Source organism: Poecilia latipinna, unplaced genomic scaffold (assembly GCF_001443285.1).
Source record: "Poecilia latipinna isolate Pla-1442-1.1 unplaced genomic scaffold, P_latipinna-1.0 Scaffold221, whole genome shotgun sequence".
Classification (NCBI taxonomy): domain Eukaryota; kingdom Metazoa; phylum Chordata; class Actinopteri; order Cyprinodontiformes; family Poeciliidae; genus Poecilia; species Poecilia latipinna.
Genome location: NW_015112837.1, coordinates 163,126 through 184,445, shown reverse-complemented (window position 1 = coordinate 184,445; position 21,320 = coordinate 163,126). Strand labels below are relative to the sequence as shown.

Below are 21,320 nucleotides of genomic sequence, written 5' to 3'. Positions count from 1 at the left end.
TTGTGTAAATTAGAAAGATTACTACAGACGGTTACCTTACCACAGAGGGTAATGTCATGTGAGGTCAGTAACGAGATAAATGGATTCTATGGGATCTGACACAACACTACACACAGCTATTAAAAGCCAATACAAAAATTGCAAACATCTGAATGATTACCACCTGACATATGCAAGAGGACTGTGTGAAAGCAGCATATGTTAGAAGGAGACCTGATCTGAAACACTTACAGAGTTTGGATTTCACAGACTGGCTGATAATCAGATCTGCTCAAACCCTAATCCTAAAGAGGGAAGACAGTTGGCTGACTCCCAGAGAGAGGACATCCATCAAACCTCATGAAAAGCAGACAGTGATGCTACAAGACAGGTCTGTCCCTCTTATGCAGAGTGCTGCATGCACATCTTTAACCAAGAGAAACAAATGTCATCTCAGGGGGAAAAAGCAGAGATTAAACATATCCAGGAAATGCTCAAAAACTTAAACTGGGATTTGGAGGGACAAGTTAAAGATGTCAGACAATATTGTAGAGTAAAACTGAAAGTGCTGCTTTTTTCCCCTGATGATATGATGTGTAACAGGACAGAGAACATTTAGCACAAATGTGTTGAAAATCTAATCGAGTAACTGTAGATTAATTTGTTTTCAAACTGGAACAAACGATATTGTGAAATGTGAGTCTAAAGCCCTTATGCAGGACCTTTTGATCTCTAAGCTAGTATATCTATCACCAGCCCATTACCATCTGTCAACGGAGGAGCCCCAGAGGTTTTTCAGGCTATCTAATCACTCTCCATATTCAGCCTCCTGTTTATTAGTGACACACCCGACAAGATGACAGGACTCTGACCTTTACCAGAAGGCAGAGATGGACAGAGTGAAAAGGACAGGTGAGAGTGCACTCCCCTGGGGTGCTCCTGTGATGCTGGCAATCTGAAAGATGTGGCTGAAATCTAGACTCATCATACCAGACATCGTTTATCCAGTGTATTACTGTCCAGATTTGGAGAGCCTTTGCAAATTCTGGATTCAGTTTTCTGTTTTTAGTCAACAGAAATGGACCTGGTGTGGTTTTTTGTTGCTTTATCCTGTTTGCAGTACATTTAGGCGATGGTTTTTCACCTATAATGGTTGCAATAAGTTTTCGTTTGGACTCCTGGTCAGCCATGCATTTCTTAAACACTCAGCCAAACCCGTCTACACCAACATCCGTAGCTGCATTTCCATTACAAATGTGTGCAAAACTTAGTTGATGTTCTGCTAATGTCTAAAAAATACAATTTTGCAACTGCAGTGTTGCCATTAAATGAGAAATGCAAATAAAATCACACGTGCACTAAATTGTTCACGTGATAATTAATTTAAATTCATAGTAATGGCAGATGTAAACACTTCATATATTCATATTCATATTTCAATCACAGCACTAGTGCTCATTATCAGCCGCCAGATGCTGATGTCTTATGGAGACGTTGGAGCAACAAGCTCCTTATACTTGGGAGTGGCTATATCTGCAACATTTTAGGGAAATTGCAGTGAGCAATTTTACAGAAGAACTATGAATTCAACCCTTTCAAATGACAAACTGAACTTTTGACAAACTGTGTGATGCTGTAAGAGCTCTGATGGAGCCAGATGAACACTGTCCAAAGAGGCCAGTACCAACAAATAAGCTTGTTGCTGCTGTACACAAATCGGCGTGATGCAAAAAGTATTTCCATTGTAGTTTTGCAAAAAACACCAATTTATATACGGCTGGAAAAGCACCTCATCCTAGCGCAAAACATTTTTATGAAAAAAAAAGTCATCTCTTTTTGCAGAAAGTGTCATTTTTCCACTAAGCTAATTCATTTTTGTCATTCCAATTTGAGCAAATTTATTTAAATGGAAATGCAAGTCATGTCACGCTTCCTTAAATCTCCTTTTTTCTTACTTCTGATTAGTTTCAGCATCGGCAAGGAATTCCCCCCATCTAGCAGCTTGAATGCAACCGGGGCATGAAGCTGCCAGTGGGTGCATAATGTAGAGATCTTGCTTTATGAGTATAATCTGACACTGCATGAAGGCACGTGGCCTCTACTGACTCTGTGAAGCAGTCAAATGGAGTCATGCATGAAAGCTCCAAGGACCTGCTGTTATCAAGACCCTGACAACAGCAGTGAGATAGATAGATAAAGAGGTTGGTGTCACGGACAAACAAGAAACAGGACTGGATTCACAAAGTTAAGGTGAAATTTGTATCATAATAAACTCTAATTATGGGTTGCTTTCATTTAAGTTCATTTAAGTCATTAAGTCATTTTTTTTCTTTTTTTTTTTTAATGAACTTCCTCTGTGTGTTTCAGCAGCCTAATTGGAAATATGTTGAACAGAAACATCTTTCTCTTCTAGTTGTGTCACGCAAGGATAGAAGACATGTCCATAAAATGATCTCATATTACATTTCAAAGAAAGCGTCTAATAAGAGATGTATTGTTTTCAAAACTCAGGTGCAATTCTGGACATTCCCTAAAAACTGACTGGAATGTTCAAGATCTGGAGTTTGAGCCAGTCACTATATTGTGGCCGACAACCACTGAGACACACGATGACATGGATGTTGACAGAAATTTAATAAGAGACTTGGTTTAATATTATGAGGTGATGTCGGTGCATGCATGTGTGTGTGTGTGTGTGTGTGTGTGTTACAAGGCCATCTGTATGAACATCTGTGGTGTGCTGTGGGCTATTTAACCAGTTTTCTTGCTAACTCCAGTGCTTTCCTGTGTAATAGGGAAGTGAGCTAGATACGATCAGATCATAGCTTCCAATCAGATTGGCTCTGTGGTTGAAGTCGGGGGGATGATCCCTAATGTGACTTCGAAGAAAAAATGGAATATTTACAGCTGAAAATATTCAAATTAAAACGACTCTCAAAAGACGAGTTGAGGGAGTTTCCTTTTTCTCACAGAGGTCCAGTTTGGTCTGAATAACTGTTGAATGGATTTAGCATTTGAAAGCCAAATTTGACGAATCTTTGACGAAGCTTTTAAGAAGGTTCAAACTCCGGAATGTGTAAATATGCCACATAATAAAAACAGAAACAGCAGCAAATATTTTGGAATACTTTCTAACCTTTTAGGCTTCTTGTTCAAGGTGTTTTTATAAAGCTGGTTCTTAACTCATGAAAGTTCAGTTCTTCCAGCAAAATGGTTGCCATATCTGAGTCTTTCTGGGCAGCTACGAAGGGTGGATTTCTCAGAAAACTAATCTTGTTTAAAATGAAAGAGCAGAAGGCAGCAGACCTGCTGCTTGCTCAGAGTACCACCACTCCCTGTGCATCAAGGTTTCAAGTCCCATAAATCAACAACAAAGAGAGTTCAACTCTTAAAGGTCACACACCTCTTTAATGAGGCTCATTTCACAGTCAAACCTGTTTCTTTTTCTTTCAGTTTTAACTTTTTCACATAATTCCTCTGTAGCGCAGCTTGGCACACTCCCAAGTACCATCTCATTAGCTGGCGTGCAATTAGAGCATATTTGCATAGTTCAATAAGTTCTAGTAGAGGCAATCTCTACTAGAACCACAGGTGGCATTCCAGGTGAGCCATATAGACAATGTGTAGTAAGAGAGCACACATGAGATGATATCATAAATACTAAATGTTTAATCAAGTATAAAAAGTAGTACAGTAAAACTGTATGTAGCAATTAAATGAAAAACAGAAAAAAAAACAGCTATTATTTTGAATACTACAATAGTGGGAAGATCATGACAAATGGTCTGCAGTGGATCTAGTTGTTGTTTCAGTATTTAAAGAGTCAAGAGGAGATTATTAAAGCTTGAATACTGTGCTGTTAAAAGAGTTTGAATCCATCCTGACATGACCGTATGCTGATGTTGCCTTTTGTTTCCTGTTAGCAATCTTCCTTTTAAGCAAGGTGTTTCAAAACATTCATCTACTAGCAGTGATGTGTATCACAGTTCAGTCACACCAACTTGAAACATGAGAGTGATACAGTCCCTACCCTGTTGGGCCACATCAAGTGAAAAATAAAGTCCTTGCCGGGTCACAGCTTATTGTCACTGTGACAAAACTGTCATGTTTGATCCCACTACTAAATAGTGCTAGGGTTTAGCATAAATAATAAAGATCAGTTATTTCTTAATCAAAAATATTTTACCACACACCACTGTTTGGACAGTGGGTTTCCATTTTCCGAACCAAAAAGTGAAAAAGTAGGAGGGTCATACATATGCATATTTTACCAAGTCATTTATTATAAAGCTTATGTAGCTTTTTGTCCAAGTCTTTTTTTTTGTCCATAGTTTTGCAACATTTCTAAAATACACATGTTTCTCTTGGTCAGTTTTAGTATTTAGGTTAATTTCTATCATTCCTGTTGGGGCTCCCACCCCAAGTTTGGGTACTACTGCATTAGGAAGTGTAGCTTAATGCTTGCCTTTTTTTTCCTTTTGAACTATTTTCTCAAAAACAAAAACATGAAATAAACCAAAGATTTTAGTTTCATGCATTTTAATGTATTACCATTGTACTTAAGTGTACAAAGTTTTGACAAAAGCATAAACAGACATGTCATTAGCAAATCCCAAGTATATTTCAGATACTCTCAATATATATCTATACTTTATTAATTGCTGGATTTTTGTTTGTGTATGTCTTGTTTTATTTTTGGTTCTTGTCTTGTTATTTATTAGTTTATGCTTATTCTCCAAAGTATTGTCTCAAGTATAACTTGAATATCTATGTATGGTGCTCATTGTTTTGTTAAAAATTAAAAAAATAAAAAATAATAAAAAATATATCTATACTTTTAATAAGATAATTCTTCCAGTCAGTATAATTTTGCTAGTATCCTGGTAATGCATAATCAACAATACATTCAAATTAATTTATCCGTCCCCAGGTACATCTGGGGTTTCACCATTGTTATTCCCCAACAAACTTAAAACTAATGTCTGCTGCAAGATTGATAACTGCTTGCACAGCACACAAGGTCATAGTTCATATATGTTTACGTAATAGAAATTAATTAGAACCGATCATTCCTCTTGAAAGAGTGTTGCATTTATCATGGGACTATTTTAGCCACTTCCTGAAATAAACGTCAAGGGATGCAGAGGGATGGAGTCATAAGGGACCAGGGGAATGAGATTTAGCCATGGTAAGTAAAAGTTTAATATGATGACAACTGCTTTTTGTTCCTGTTTTGTGGCCAGCAGTAGAGTGCACATAGTGGACTAAAGAAATGTCAAGCCTGGACCCATATTAGAGCTGTATCATTTAATTTTTCCCCCTGTGCTCATAAGCGGTAGACTGTGTGTTTCTGGCATACTCTGTCACATTCCAGCCACTCAACTCTTAGCTTTTCAGTTAATATGTTTTGCCCCACTTTCTTTAATGGTACAATAATCACTGTGATATGTAGTTTGAATGGTCCAATCCAAATGGTTAATAAGTAAAAAGCATTTCCAAACAATGTTTTTATTAAATAATTGAGAATATTTTAGTGTTTCAGTAATCAATGTAATGTTTTGTTTGATGCATATCAATGTTTGTTGTTTAATGTAACTTTTACAAGTTTTCACCAAGTCAAACAACAAAGAAAAGAAAAAATAAATAACATTCTTCTCTTTTGCAAGAACAAGCACACAAAAAATGCTGTAATGTCGTCTTTAATACAGTCAGCTTTAATGCATGTCAGTAAATATGACATGCATGGTATTACTTTAGTTGTTTTACGTTAACCGGTACAAAAACAAAACACAAAAAAGGAAATGCAACTCAAAGTACCTTAAAATATCTAATCTTGTGGGAGTGCTGCACTTCAGCCCTGTGAAGTAGTGAAGCCAACATGTATGCATGCAGTCAGACCGCTGCCAAAGCAAATCAGTGCTGGTTGATCATTTTTTATGCGTATTGCAATTGCTGCTGATTAAACAAATAAAAAGTCAGCAAAGGTTCTGAATGTAAAGTATTCTAGATGTGACGCATATTGTTTAGGCACATAAAAACCCTGGCTGTTTCAGTGAATTGAGGCAATAAATCATGAACATATGAATGAGAATTCATTAGGATAAAAGCCACTTTGAACATTTTGTGCATCTGGCACAAAAGAAGAACGTTTGTAGTTCTCTTCAAACTCCAAGGAGCATTTAAGTTTTGAAAAGTATTCACCGGACAAACTTCTGAAGTGTTGCTCTTTTACACTAAAACAGATCTGCCCAGTCCTTTGGTGTGCAAACTGAATCTTTTAACAACATGTGTGAGCTCTCTCTTCATTGCTCTGTACTTTTGTCTGGATCACGAGAGCTGGCAGCTGTGCAGGATTGAGTAGCCATGGAAATTCAGCCACTCTGCTTAGATCTCACACGATGTAAACAAATTGCTCCCAGTGAAATGTCTTTCACAAGATTTTCCCACACGAGGACAAAAATGTCTGTCATTTTAATGAAGCACCAAGACAAAAAAAAAATGAGTGAGCCTTCACAAAGCCAGCACTAATCAAAGATAAAATGTCCTGCAATGGTGTTGACTTGACAAATGTCCACAGTATAGTTTGGCTTAACATTATATCGTAATGTGTATTTATTTTGTATATTTTTTTAATGCGAGTTTCTCTTTTTGTTCTGCTTAAGTTTTCTCAAAGAGTCCCTTGTTAGTGTCATCTAGGAATTCTTTTGAAGATCACATGAAAACTTTGACGAATGGATTTTGAAATGCAGCCACAGACAAGCATGAGTTCATTCTGATTTGTCTGTGTGTTAATATAAATAGATGAGTGTATCAGTAAAACTTGTTTCTCAATCACAAGAAGAAAGTAAAAATTGTGATTAATCGTAGGATTCACTCATTGTCTGGATGAGTATTCCCGTACACTCAGTTACGCTGGCATTTGAAAGTTTATGTGGTTTTCTTTTATGATTCAGAATCCACAAAATATGCATGGTGGATATTGATATTATGCAATGTTGTGTTTTTCTTGGTTTAGGGTGGAAAACACAGTACTTAGAATGTACCAAATAATTGATTGACTACTGTTTTGTTTTGTTTTTTCATTAGAATATTTTCAGGTAAATAAATATAAAAATGCAACATACGTTGTCTTTTGTACTGCTTGTTCTATGTGAGATTTTCATAAACTTACCCTAAATGAACACATTTTATATTGTCTCTGATGCCTGGAAATTGAGTTGACAGTAATGACTGTAATGAGACTGTCATATAGAAACAGACTGCAGTCAGAAGCCTCTTCTGACATGTTGCAAGACTTACTGCCACAAAACATCCTTCCTGCCCACAGCATCACGATCCACAAGGACTCTGAAGATAAAGCACGTAATTTCCCTTCGGGGATAAATAACGTAGTTTTTAATTAAATTGAAATAGAAAACCGTCAACCACCTCGTTCAATAGGCATGTGATTTAACTCAAGACATTCATGTGTCCTCACATGGAGAAAAATCCCAAATATTTTGATATATTTTGTTTTAGTTTTGCTTTTTCAACTTCTTTTTTAAACAGTAACTTCCCTCCTTCAACCCAGTCTTTCAGTTTTGAAATGCATTTCATCACATTGTGTGTCTTAACCTTTTTAGGTGTGAAATCATTTGTCAAATCTTGCAGCTTTGGTTCCCAAAGTCGCTTTTTGGTCACAATTGATTAATGTATAATTAGAAGTATAAATTATTAAGGACAATTGTCAAATTCCATCAGGTTATAAAATGCAGGATACATTTTACGTACAATTCCCGGAAAAATGCATTTTCTTGAGATTCTATGCAAGGCAATAAGGAAAAGCAGTTGTGTAGTAAAAGGAAAAAAAAAAAATAATACATGGTTTTCCATGTAGAAAATATTGAATGTGAAAAAAGTGAAAAGTGGTGTGCATTTGTGTCCACCTGCTTTACACTGATGTATCATGATGAAATCCATTTACATCAATTTCCCCAAGATGCCAGGTAGCGGTGTAATGTAATTTAATTAAACATGAAAGTCTTAAAATGCACAATGGTTTTGACTGAAGTGAAAGATGGATGTATTTACTCCTGGTGGCTGATTTCAGATGCACATCACCACTTTCAGATATTGTTTTTTTTTTCCATTCGCAACTATGCACTATTTTCTGTCAGTCTCTCTCATGACATCCTAATAAAAACACTCTGAAATGTACTTGTAAATGTGAACAAGTACTAGAGTAAAGAAATCATTCTGCAAGGCACTGTTGTTACGGCCCAAGGCCTTTTCCTTTGGGTCTCTAACATCCATGTTTTGGACTTCTTAATTGGTGCTGATTGGAAGTGGAGGCAGCTGGCCAGTGTCTCCAGATGACGTCAGATCCACCTTAAGATGCCCCACTTTCTCTGACTAAGCAGCTCATTCTTCCTGTCTCCCTGCCACTCTCTCCTCTTTCTCCCTTTCTTCCCCAACCAGTTATGATTTTTGTTAAATAAATTCCCTTTTAAGTTATCTCTGGCGTTGCTTCCCTTTCATTTGTTATGGTTTAAGAGCCGGACCATAACAATGTACATATATGCTGCCACTGCATTTGTTCAGCTTTGGCTTGCAGTCATTGCACGACTCACCTCAGAAGTGGAAATATTTACATATTGCAATGGAAAACCTCAGTTCTTGTAACAACCAAAGGCAATTCTCACTTCCATTTTCAGAGAACTTCTGCCTTTTTCTCAGGCAGCTGTGACATTTACTGAGCCCAACAAGAGGGAACACATGTTGGCTGTGTGCTGGTGTGTTGTGGTGATGATAAAAGCTCTGCAAACTATACTGACAAATTTGTTTTAAAGAGGAATCAGTGAGGTTTACAAAGTGGTGCAGTAGTTTGAGGTTTTGCGTGGTTGTGTTTATCATTATCAGCATGATCTTTGTGGATTTGCGCCTTCCAAACAAATTCATGTAATCTTTATCTGAATTTACAGGTTAGTGGGTCACTGGGTCCTCCACTCAATGTTACGTTGCACACAGCAATATAAAAGAATCTACTTTTTGAAGCTAAGATGTGCAAAGAACTGAAAGAGGGACTCTTATTCAAATCATCTTTTCTAATTTTACATTTAAAAAAACCAAAAAAAAACCTGGATATGATAGTGCAGAATCTTTTGTTTGTCCTTTGCATAGCAGTGTTACCACTTTTTGTGTTAATAAGAGCCAAACAGGAAACGTGTCCATGTCCTACTTTTATTATGAACCAAACCCACAGCAGTGTAATGAAATAATAAGGCTGTTCCATCGGCAGTGAGACAGAGATTCAGCTTTTCAGTGAGCTGAGCCAAGCTCATTATGGTGACCTATTTCTCACAAAGTATTAGATTCCACTTAACGTATGTGGCTAAACATCACATATCTGCCCTTTTGCTGCTATAGAAGACTGTGGTTTCAGATGAAACACTTGATTAAGCAAATAGAAAAGCTCCACTAAGGAAGTAATTAAGTATTTTCTATGATAGTGACAAAAAATGCTATGTCATTAAATCAAATCATCTTAGCTTGTGAGTTTAGCACTAACTTAAATCAAATGGCAGTTTGCAAGACCAAAAGCTCCCAATATATTCACTTCTGGTTTTAATTCAGATCAGATTATTACAGCTGATTGCAATATAATCCAAATTTACAGCCAAAATCAGATTCAGTTATACTCTTTTCCCTGAATGCTCCTGCCCTTAACATATAGGTGAACTGTAGTTTTAAACTTTAGAGCTGGCACCTCTTTGATGAGCCATGAGCCTCTTAAGTCCTTGTTAAGAGGCTCATGGCACATCATCGGCATCGACTAAATAAAGGTTTCTGTGTTTCTCACAGATCCTAACAGCATGCACACCATTCTTATTTTTTCCTCATCACTGAATATGGAGGTACTTCCATGTTGAGGTCATCTAAGAAATTTACAAAAAAAACGCTTGACTCTGATTTTCAAAACCGTTCACACATTGATTCATGTAATCAAAACATCCCATAAGTTGGCTAAGGTACTTAAACAACTTACAGGTGGCTAAAATCACTCCTAAGCAGCTCATGTCTTAACCGCAGCTTATAAGGAAGTTAATCAGAAAAGATTAACCCTTTCAGGGTAAATGCGGCTGTATTGTCTGAAACCAGAATGTACTGTGCATCGCTGGAGGTTGGGGAGCATCTATGACCAACAGATTTAAAGTATTGCCACAGATTCTCAATTCAATTCAGGTCTGGACTTTAACTGGACCAATGCAACACTTCATTCAACAGTAGCTCTGGCTGTATGTTTAAAGTTGTTTCAGTGCTGGAAGGTGAACCTCTCTCCCAGTCTGATGGCTTTTGTGTTTACTCAGTCAGGTTTTACAGGAACCCCGTGTTTAGCTCTGTATCTCTTACCAAAACCCCCCAGCATGATGCTGCAACCACTATATTTTACTGCATGGACGGGGTGCTCAGGGTTGGTTTTGGAGCTCTTCAAAGTTTTGTACTGATTCTCCGACTGAGGTGTAGCTCTCTGCAGCTTTTCTAGAGCTACCATAGATACCACCACTTGGCTGCTTCGCTGATTATCGCACACCCTCATGCCAGTCCTCTCTACTGTCTTCATGATGCTTGCATTTGTACAGAGATTAAATCACTTATTTTTTATAATAAATGTATTAATGCAACTGGTAGCACTAGATATTTAAGGTGTCAGATTAAAATGGGTTTGAAAACATTTTGCACTCTGCAGGTTTCTTTTTTTCAAAAATCCATTTGCAAGGTTCTGTAACTTCTGGGTCACAAGCATCAGCTACCACTATTAAGCCACTTAGGTGTCTTACAGCAGAACAAATTTACTTACAGGTATAAAAAAAAGTAACCTGAACTTGAACCTAATGATGATATAAAGTTGGCAAACTATGATCTGATAGGATGACTATAAGTTTATGTTGTTGTGGTTATTTAGAAACTAATTTCCATACCTCCTAAGTCGTACTAAAACATTCTCAGCCTCCACTTGTTTATAAAGTCCTTTAGCGCCAGGCTCTTGTAGTTTCGCAAACTGATGTCAGCGCAATTATTTACCTGCAAAACTAAAATTTTATTTAAACTGTTTAATCTCCAGGAATCACCAATTTTTCCCCATTTTACAGAACCCAAACTGAGTATTAATGTTTAATACATTAAGTTCAGTTTCAAGCATACACTTAATTTGTAGTCTCTGTTTAAGAGCATTGACCCACTTTTTCCCCTGCGTTTCAGTTGCACTACTGGTTATTCAAAAATTGCTAAAACAAGCACACATAAAAACACAGTGAAACAGTTTTCCTTTTACGTTTTATTTGAAGCTTATAGAACATCTGAAGATAGAATATCTTAAATATTACATATAATAAGACGTATATCAAAGATAATTAATACATTCTATGACAGAGACAGAGGAATGAGTGTTTATGTGCCAGTTTAAGCTAGCAGTGGTGTGTAGTGTTATGCGCAGGCTGAGATGGGGTGACTGAGGCCGCTGAAGTACGACTTCTCTCGTTCGCTCATCAGCTCAAAGTGCAGCGGCTGCTGGCAGAAGTTGCATTCTGCCGATGAGTGGGGCTTCAGCCCGAGGCCCGACTCCTTCCACGTCTGCACCAGCTTCTCTGAAAACAAAACAAAAAACAACAAGCGAAGCGTCAATAAGGGCTGGAATGTAAATATGCAGCCTGTTACAGTTGAACTGAGTCAACTACTCAATCTTAGCAATGCGTGTTTTACCATCTTACCAACAAAGTATTTCATCATCTCTGGGGTGTGGTGAGGGGTTGGGGCAATGCGCAGAAGCTCCTCCCCTCTTGCAACAGTGGGGTAGTTGATGGCCTGCACATAGATGTTGTGGCGATTCATCATGATGTCACACACCTCTGTGTTTTTCTCAGCGTTTGCCACCTGAGATCAGAAAGTCACACAAGATGATTAAAGAGCAGTCATCAGGGGTGTCTTACATGGGGCTTAAAGCTAATCAGGTTGTCTGTACTTAAAGTGTGAACTAAATCGTAGATTACCCGAATGGGGATAATGTGGCTAGGGCAGTGCACAACAGGCAGCCCTGCGTCCATCAGCATCTGTCTGAGCAGCTGCACGTTGCGCTGGTGTTTACGCCTCAGCATGCGCCCTTCTTCCCCTTTGAGGGTCTGGATCGACTGCCGGGCCCCAGCCAGAAGCATCGGGGGCAGGGAGGTGGTGAAGATGAAACCGGCTGCGTAGGAGCGCACGGTGTCCACGAGGGCAGAGGTGCTGGCGATGTAGCCCCCGACACATCCGAAAGCTTTCCCTGGAAAACAAAATGGCCAGTAATTTTACAAATGCTTCCAGGACTTAGAATCAAGACAAAAACATTCGTAAAACCAACAAGCTTCCTGAAGCAGCAGACGCACAGAGGAGCAGAGATGATGGGTCAAGCTCGACAGTGACACAGTAACTCAATAAGAGTGCAGTGAGAGAGCACACAGTTGCCTAGCAACAACAGAGCTACTCATGCTCCTTCAAGCACACAGGCATATTGGATGGCACTACTGAGGCTTAATCCTCAGACGAGCACAAACACAAAGAGCAGGATGAGTCATGCAAACTGGGAACAGTTGTTTTAGTTTAGAAATATAGCCCTGCATAAAAACAGAAGTAGCTCGAAAGTATCCGAAAAGGAATTGAAAACCCAAATATCCTATTAAAAATAACTACTTTGTTTAGTAGACATTGCGTGCTGACCTAGAGTTCCTGAAATGATATCCATCTTGTGCATTACGCCATCCCTGTCTCCGATTCCTCCTCCTCTGGCCCCGTACAGACCCACAGCGTGAACCTCGTCAACGAAGGTGATGGCGCCAAACTCATGAGCCAGGTCGCACATCTCCTCCAGGGGGCACACGGCACCTGTTCCAGAGAACGCAGCACAACCCAGGTCACAATGCAGCACTTCGAAATACATTTGGTAGGAGTTGCCAGACAAGTAGATGAAAACTGACCATCCATGGAGTGGACAGTCTCAAAAGCCACAATTTTGGGCTTGGTGGGGTCTCCTTTCTCCAGCAGCTCTCTGAGGTGAGCCAAGTCGTTGTGGCGGAAAATAAACTTCTTAGCGCCGCTGTTCCGGATGCCCTGGATCATTGACGCGTGGTTGCCTGCATCCGAGTAAATCTCACAACCTGATGTTGTGAGGAAAGATGGTTAGTGAAAAGTTACATTAAAAGCCTAGATAATTTTGCATCCCCCCCTCCCCCCCAAAAAAAAACAAAAAACATACCAGGAAGCATCTTGGCAAGGGTGAAAAGTGTGGAGTCATTGGCAACAAAGCAGGAGGTGAAGAGAAGAGCGGCATCCTTGCTGTGGAGGTCAGCCAGCTCTTGTTCGAGCTCCACGTGGAATTTGCTGGTCCCAGATATGTTTCTGGTTCCCCCCGCCCCTGACCCGTGCTTTTGTAAAGTGTCCCTGAAAGAAGAACACAAGAGCAAGGGAAAGTGTGATAATTTTGTCTGGCTTTCTAAAACAGTACCGCACTAACAGTCCACACCCGTTTCTTAGGTAGAAGCTTAAGTAGGTGTAAAATTACAATGACTGAACAAGAAGTATTATAACTGTACTGCAGCATGTGTCAAAGTATAAAAGCAAGGGCAGGCTGAAACAAGTTGAAAGGAAAATCACACTTCTCATCTGAACTCTGACCAGCTACTTCCACTGAACCAGAGACCCGGCAGCGCTCCTGGGTGTCTGGTCCCATCTAATCATCATGTAGTGTCTCTAAGCAGTTCTAGTTCTTTCTGTCTGACCTCAGCTCTTACACTGGGGCAAAAGCCACAGAGCAATCAGAGGCAAACGGGCACCATATGCAAATATTTTCTTTATTACATAACAAACCTTGAACCTAGAAAGTAGAGCAAATGTTAGAATTTGAAGGCTACACCTCCAAGCTCGTTGTCTTTGACTCACATGATGGACTTTACGACTCGAGGGTGTCGACTCATGCCCAGGTAGTCGTTGCTGCACCAGACGGACACTTCCCGCTTATCCTCCAGCGAGCCTGTGAAGTCGTCCGCCATCGGAAATTCAGTGGCCAGGCGGTTGACGGTCTTAAACACCCGGTAGGTGTGGTCATTCTTCTTCTCCTCTATCTTCTTCTCAAAAAAGTCATCGTACTGGAAGCGGGACACTGCAACAAACCAGGAAGTTAAGACTTGCATGATATGTTGCAGAAGTAAATGATGCAAAGCTCAACAGTCAAATGAAACCTACTTCTGCCAAGGAGGTTGTCCTGCAGCAGGTGGGTGACCCTCTTGGGACGCTGCTTCAGGAGAGTTTTCATCAAATTACCTTGCTCTCCCACTTTACTGGTGATGGTCAAGGATGGCTGTTTCAGCTTGGCAGGTGAAATCTCTAAAATAGGTGAAAAGGACAAAAAGAACAAAAAAAACCAAAAAAACAGCATTAGACACAGCACAGCAGACAGAGTTAAAATTTCTTAAATTTAACATTTAAGAAGCTCACCTTTCTGAACAGTGCGCACTTCCTCAACATCCTCCTGGAACTCCATGGTAACCTGGCGGACCACACCGCTGTTCTTCTGCTTCATCTCAGCAGCCAGAAAGGGGCATTTGGAAGCCACCGCCTGGCCTGTAGTTGGCACAGGATGACCAGCAGGCAACTTGGACTCTACTCCCACTACAGGGGCTGGAAAAAAAAAGGATACAACATTTGAAATGCATGGTTAAAACCAACAGATTACAACTGGCAAGCTAACTCATTCCAGCATCTGTAAGATTTATCTCATTATTAGGTGGCTTCTGTGCATTTATTCACGCTCACCTTCATTTCCAGTCTTGATTTCAGTCTTCTGATTGGAAGTAGAAGAGCACAGGGCCCGTGCCATTGATGGAGCCATAGGTTTGGAAGCCAGCTCCATCATGATGGGACATCTTTGAGCATACGTCACCATGGATTTCCTGGACTGCTGGAAAAAAGCCTGTGGCACGCATGCCAGAAAGGGACAGCGACGGACTATAACTTCCATTGTCGTCAACGATGATGAGCGTTTAGAGACCTAAAGGAGAGAGAAGAAATGTAACCAACACAGAATAAGATGCTGAAATTTCATGTGCTAAAAATTATCCATGAGGAAGAAATATTAAGTGAAGCCAAGTTAAATATCGAGGATCACTTGTTCTTAATAGAAGATTTCTCCTAGACAGTATAGTGCACATAAGATGTTGAAAATGCTAGGACATAACAAAAAATAAATCTTCAAGGATCTAAAAGTTTGATCAAATTACAAACATAATAAAAATGTATCTAAAAATAAATAAGAAAAAGACAACTAAATTTCTACTGATCACAAAATGTGGCTGCATGTTATAGAAACATTATGATCATGCATCATGTTCTGCGTGTTTTTTTCCTGTGGATCTTTTATCTTAAATTTAGGTCTGTGTCATCATAAGATTAATGTTTTTTTTATCAACACAGAGAATCATAATTTTAAACATACCAGACTGTCAAAAAAAAAAAAAAAAAAAAAAACCTCAAAAATATCTAAAGAGCGTTTTGTCTTGTTTTTGACGTAAGTTCATTAATCATTACCAAACACGGCAACTAGGGTGTGATGACGATAATTTAATAAACAAAAGAGTTGGTTTTTGCGAAATCTCCGAAACTGATTCCCACCCAGACGCTTTTTTCCAGATGACGTCGGTTTGTAGACATTCTCGGAAATACAACTCACCACGAAGTACTCCATTGTACTAGTGGAAGAGCTCAAAAAGGTGGAAGGACTTTGTAATAAAATGTTAATTGAACAAATAATATACAAACGTTTTATTTCCGGTTCTAATGTTATCATTTCAGACTTTTACCCTCTCAACCCCAGCTCAAGAAAAAACAATCACAACGCTTAAGATATTAAAACAACCACTGTGACGACCTGTGTAATTTTGATTTTAACTTGGGTGTTGTTTACTAAAGTGATCAAAATCTCATCAGCACACCATAGTAAAAATAATGTTAGCTAGCTATATATATATGTTATTTGGCAAACCTTAGACTTTTTTCGTAACAACTAAAACAGCTATTTCGACAAGCATCTGGTATTACAGTGTAGAAAATAAAATGAACGGTATATTTTGCACACAATGTGGAGATAATGTAAATATTAAAGCCTCTCCGTTGATCCTTGCCGGTTGACCTCCTAGCTTGACGCTAGCTGCTGCACTGCCATATTAAGCAACCAGAAGTAAAAATGTACCCGTTAAGAAAATACATTAAAAACTCACCTTTTAAAAATACAAACAGAGTAGCAAATTCCTCACAGGTGAAGTAGGGCGGGAGAAATCAATATGAATGTGAAATAAATATAAATATAATCCTGGTCAGGATTACTAGTTGTTTATGTTAATGAAGAGATCGAGAGCGCCGCGTTATCCTGCACTGAGGACGAACGAAGAGGACGAGGACGAGCCAGGGTTTATAGAACTGTGAGGCATGGCTGAATCTCGCGATGTTTGCGTCATCTACGTCATTTAGGCAATGACATGTTTACGGCGCAAAGAGGTTTTAATCACGAGTAAGCTTTAGTTTTTATACCCCAGAGATTTAAGAATGTGAAGAAGCCGATCTTTGACTATAATGCATAAGTATTTAAAGCCACGATCAAAGACAACTTATGATCTATAAAGAAATCTTATGATCAGATAACTAATGGCAGAATTTTCTAGGTAAAATTCACACCATAATTCAAAGCTTTTTAAAAACCATTTTAAACTATTTTGTATTTAATCTAACAATTAAACAAACAAAAACTGATAAATGTCACATTTCCTATCTATTGTGGCATTTGGTGCTGTTTTTTTTTTGTTACTGTTCCTTTGTTTCCCCTGCCTCCCAACTTATTTAAACGTGTACTTATGTATTATAATATATAATAATTTGTAAAATATTAATATTTTTATATGAAACTAACATTTTTTTTTTTTTGCAATATTACAGTTAAACATTGTAAGTGCTTTTTTGCAATACTCAATTGGTATATTTTCAAAATTTAGTGCTATTAAAAATATTTAGGCTCTTAAAGATTCTGTCTGTTTATTCCCTTTTTGTCACTTTTACATGTTTCAGATTTTAAAAATAATTATATGCTAAAATCAGTTTTCACATGATTATGTCTTTTATTAGGCAAAATCTATCCAAGACAACCAATCCTAGTTCATATTGGAAAATAAATAATTTCCTTTTCTAATTCACTTTTTGTTAAAAAGTCTCAGTCTGTCCTGAGACTTCTCTTGTTGTACAAAGTCAAGTGTACTGCAACGCTGCCCCTCCCTAATCTTTTACTGACCACTGCCTACTATTGCCTGAGAAACAGCTTCTAAACTTTATCCTGAGTACAAGAAAGACACATTCAGCTGTTTGTCAGTATTTCTAATCGTCCTGCTAAAGAAATACCACTCATTTTTACTCAGAATGGTCATACTGTAAGATCATGGTCAGATGATAAAATATTAAAGAAGATAAATAATTTTTATGATGCACATTACAATTAATAATAGTAATTATGAAGGTTATAAGACTAGCCTGGAGTTGGGTCAAATGGTTATCAGTTCAGACATGACTCAAAAGCAAACATTAGAACACTGCTTAGCAGGATTTCAAGTCAAAGGTCAGTTAGGCAGTTCATCTGATATACAAATATGTATAAGTTGCAGCAGCACACTAATCGATAGAGCAATATTTCACCATATGGAAACATGTGGAGAAACATATGGTTCTTCTATATAACGAATCTTGAGTGGGGGTATATTTTAGATGATCATGAACAAGATTGTGGTTGACTAGAATGAATTTATCAATCATACATACAAAATGTACACATGATTGATAAATTCAGGTCATCTGTGGCGCCTCAAATGTGCCACTCTCGCCATCCTATTCACTCAGTGACACCATCATGTGTCACAGAGAGAATAGAAAAATTTAAAAGTAACACAAATTTAAAGTTTATGAGATTGATCAATTCTACTGATATTTTCCAATAGCTTAGTTCTCTCATTCTCTAATCCCCCATCATAATCACAAACTGAGTGCAACAGCTGCCTAAGGAGGTTTTGCAAGAAATAGTTTCTAATATACCCAGTATTATAATCATTTGTAAGAGGTTGACAAAAAATAATTACTAGAAATCATTGTTCTATTCTATAAAACAGATTTCCAAAAAACTAAAACCAAAGAAGGAAAGAAAACTTAAATGAGACTGGAGTTCAGAGGGTTAAAAAATAACTTTATCTGTAAACAAATTCACATTACCATTATTTATGGTTCCCCTATTTTTAATAAGTGGAGGTTTATGAACTTTATGCTCAGTGGGAAGTGAATGACAAAATATGTGCAACTATGACACATGCACAAATCCCTTTTAAAAGAAAAAAGGATAAATGTATAATAACTAGAAAGATGGAAAAGTATTTGCTATCTACTAAACAAAAATAAAATGAAAAGAAAAAGGTGTACATTTTCTACAACATTAAACTTTTCTTTTATACTAGCAATTTAAAATATTGCTCATTGAAACATACATAGGATATAAATCAAATAGTTACAGAAGTTTTTATTATATATTGAGGTGAACTATTTTAAATGTAGGAAGGATTTGTGCCTTGCTTTGTAGTTCAATCTGTTGAATCCCAGTGTTCTGCTGCCCCCTGCTGTTCATACCAGGCTACTACAATAAAGATGAGGGATTTGACCTTATTTATAAAATCATTTTATCCAGTTCAGAAAATACAATAATTTACAGACTAAAAGTTGTAAATAATCTACAAGTGCAAATGATTGTCAAGCAATTAAACATTTTTAGTTTTCTAAATTATTGGAATGCTAGAGTTAAAGTTTTTTTCATTCTATTTTATGTTTTGTCTATATAGCTACTTTCACTATCAAGAGTTTTAATGTTTGTGACCACACAATAAAAACTAAATTAATATAATGTGAAGTTAGAACCAGACAATCACATTCCCAGTATTGCCTCAGAGGCTTTTCTGCCCTTAAAGGGAACTTCTAGTCTTGATGCTTTGTTTACATTTCTGGCCTCTGACCACTCCCATTACCGGCACTACAGCTAAGCAACAAAGTAATTATTTAAGATAACATGATCCCATAGCTCTGTGCCTGTGGGGAATTACTTTTTCAATCAAACATTTTAAGAGCAGCTCAGTTTGATTCAATTTACAACAGTATTAATTTACTTTTGTTTCAGTTTCACTGGTTAAAACGCCGTGACAAAAATCAGATAGAACAAGAGTAAATTAATTCAAGACAAGAAAGAAAAAATCCCAAATATTAAATAGTTGTGAACACCTAAGGGCAAGTTTTATTCTAAAATCATGATTTTAGATATATATATAAATAAGGTTATTCTTGTTTTAAATTGTTTTAGTGCTTCTTTTTCCCTGACCAACTGGTCAGATGATTAAGGAGTATATCTAGCATAACATATCACATGACAGCCACAACTGAATGACACTTTGTGTCATTACTTTTCTTCCTGTCCATGTAATATTTGATAAAAAGATGGCAGAAAAAAACTGTCATCTTTCCTCTACATTCAAGAACAAAGGAAAATAAATTGTCCTTTACTGTTGGGATTAGGATATCAACTTACAATGAAACATATTTGGTCTCTAAAATGATTCAAATACACAAACCCAAGCAGATTGCACACTGCCATTATTAATTAAACTGAAGCCAAACCAAAATGGAAAAACTTTTTTTGTTAATCTATTTTTAGCAGTGCCAGCCAACAACTGACTGCTTCATCTAGAACATGTTACATGTTTTTGTGGAATATCATCTCTCCTGCCTTGAAATTAAGAAATGAGTGGAAAACTACATATACAAAGTAAAATACCAGTCCACTGAACACCACTGACCTTTGACTTACTTCAAGTGTTTTCCCCAGATGTAATTTCTTAAGTAGAAATGTTGAATCATAATGCACAGTTTCCATGTTTGGTAAAAACTAAGCACACAAACACTGTTGAGCACAGTGGTGGAGGGCTGATGATTTGGTCTTGTTTTGCACCAGAACCTGTGCACTTTGAAGTTATTGAGCCAAACATGTGCTTTTGTACCAAAGGATTGTAAAGGCAAATGTTAATTAATCAATCAAAACTTTACAAATCCATAACATCATCATCTGGAATTTCCTAAATTGTTTAATGTCTTAGCAATCTTAATGTATGTAAATAAACAAGAATGATCTAAAAATAATCTTACAAATGATTCTGGTATTTAACACATTTAATAAATAAAAACAATTGTACAGCTCATGGTGACAGTTTGTTGGAGTAGCTCTGTAGACTTTTGGTTGAGGGATGACATGTTTGAACACTTACTCTGGTTTTGGATGCTGTGGAAGGACTTTTGCTCCTTTTTACTTTCAGACAGTGCAACGATGGCAACAAAAAAGTTTTATTTTTACAAAGAGGAGCACCTAATCAGCATCTCAGTAGATCAAATTATACCTGAACTCTAACTGCACTCCCAGAGGAGTTGAAAAGGAGGCTTTGTGGATGCAGAGCAGGACAAAAAGCAGAGAAAAAGGAAGGAAATTCAAACCGTCTAGTCCGTTAGTCATAATGTTAATAGACCATACAGTATATCCGATTCCAATGTTTTCCTGTCTGGCTTTCTAAATATATATTTAAAGAGAAGTGCCAAAAGCAGTTGTTAGCGGTGCCTGCCAACAACTGATTGTTTCATCCAGAACATGCTACTGTGGAATATAATCTCTCCTGCCTTGAAATTGAGCTGTTAGCATGCCATGATCATCATGAGACTGTCATACAACAGTCTTAGGTCAGAGGTATTACCAAATTTGTTGGAAGACTGACTGCTACTCCTTTCTTCCCACAGCGTCACTGTCCACAATTTGAGGGTGATGAATTACATTTAATTCATCACAGACAGTTTAAGTCTGTCCGGATCAAATTGGCCCCGCCCCAGATCTTTAAATACATATCTTATAGACAAGTAGCTATGTGCTAATAATATTGACAATATTGTAATACTAATAAATATTTTATCAATATTTTACCAAAACTTTTTTTTTCTCTATACTGCCAAATTACATCGATGTGAAATATGTTCAACATTAATTAATTTTAAGAAGTACTGATTGAATAAAGACAAGTGCTTATTTACCATTTTAACAGTTTAATAGTTTTACCAATAAATTTTGCCACATCCGGCCCTAAGGACATTCATAATCTTGATATGGGCCAAATTGAAAATGAGTTTACTCTGCTGTATTTGATTTCAAACTGTTGCATGTTATCACAGTA

At 37.5% G+C, this 21,320-nt stretch overlaps 1 protein-coding gene across 1 annotated transcript; it reads right to left on the bottom strand.

The window, feature by feature from the left end:
* Window positions 1–11,275: 11,275 nt before the first annotated feature.
* alas1 (aminolevulinate, delta-, synthase 1) lies at window positions 11,276–16,444 on the bottom strand. The gene is made up of 11 exons (XM_015031864.1): window positions 16,260–16,444; window positions 14,800–15,034; window positions 14,482–14,664; window positions 14,230–14,370; window positions 13,927–14,146; window positions 13,244–13,428; window positions 12,966–13,145; window positions 12,709–12,873; window positions 12,006–12,274; window positions 11,727–11,889; window positions 11,276–11,603 (listed from the first exon to the last, which is right to left on the bottom strand). The coding sequence occupies exons 2-11, from the start codon at window positions 15,002–15,004 to the stop codon at window positions 11,443–11,445; spliced, it is 1,872 nt and encodes a 623-aa protein (XP_014887350.1). The 5' UTR covers window positions 15,005–15,034; window positions 16,260–16,444; the 3' UTR covers window positions 11,276–11,442.
* Between the last annotated feature and the right edge of the window lie 4,876 nt (window positions 16,445–21,320).

Bases quoted from the DNA above. Each gene is read 5' to 3' on its own strand.
- alas1 (XM_015031864.1), bottom strand. From the start codon at position 15,004: ATGGAAGTTATAGTCCGTCGCTGTCCCTTTCTGGCATGCGTGCCACAG. The intron at 12,275-12,708 runs GTCAGCACGCAA...TTTGTTTTCCAG, and splicing joins TATCATTTCAGGAACTCTAG to GGAAAGCTTTCGGATGTGTC. The intron at 11,890-12,005 runs GTAATCTACGAT...TTCTGATCTCAG, and splicing joins GCCACATTATCCCCATTCGG to GTGGCAAACGCTGAGAAAAA.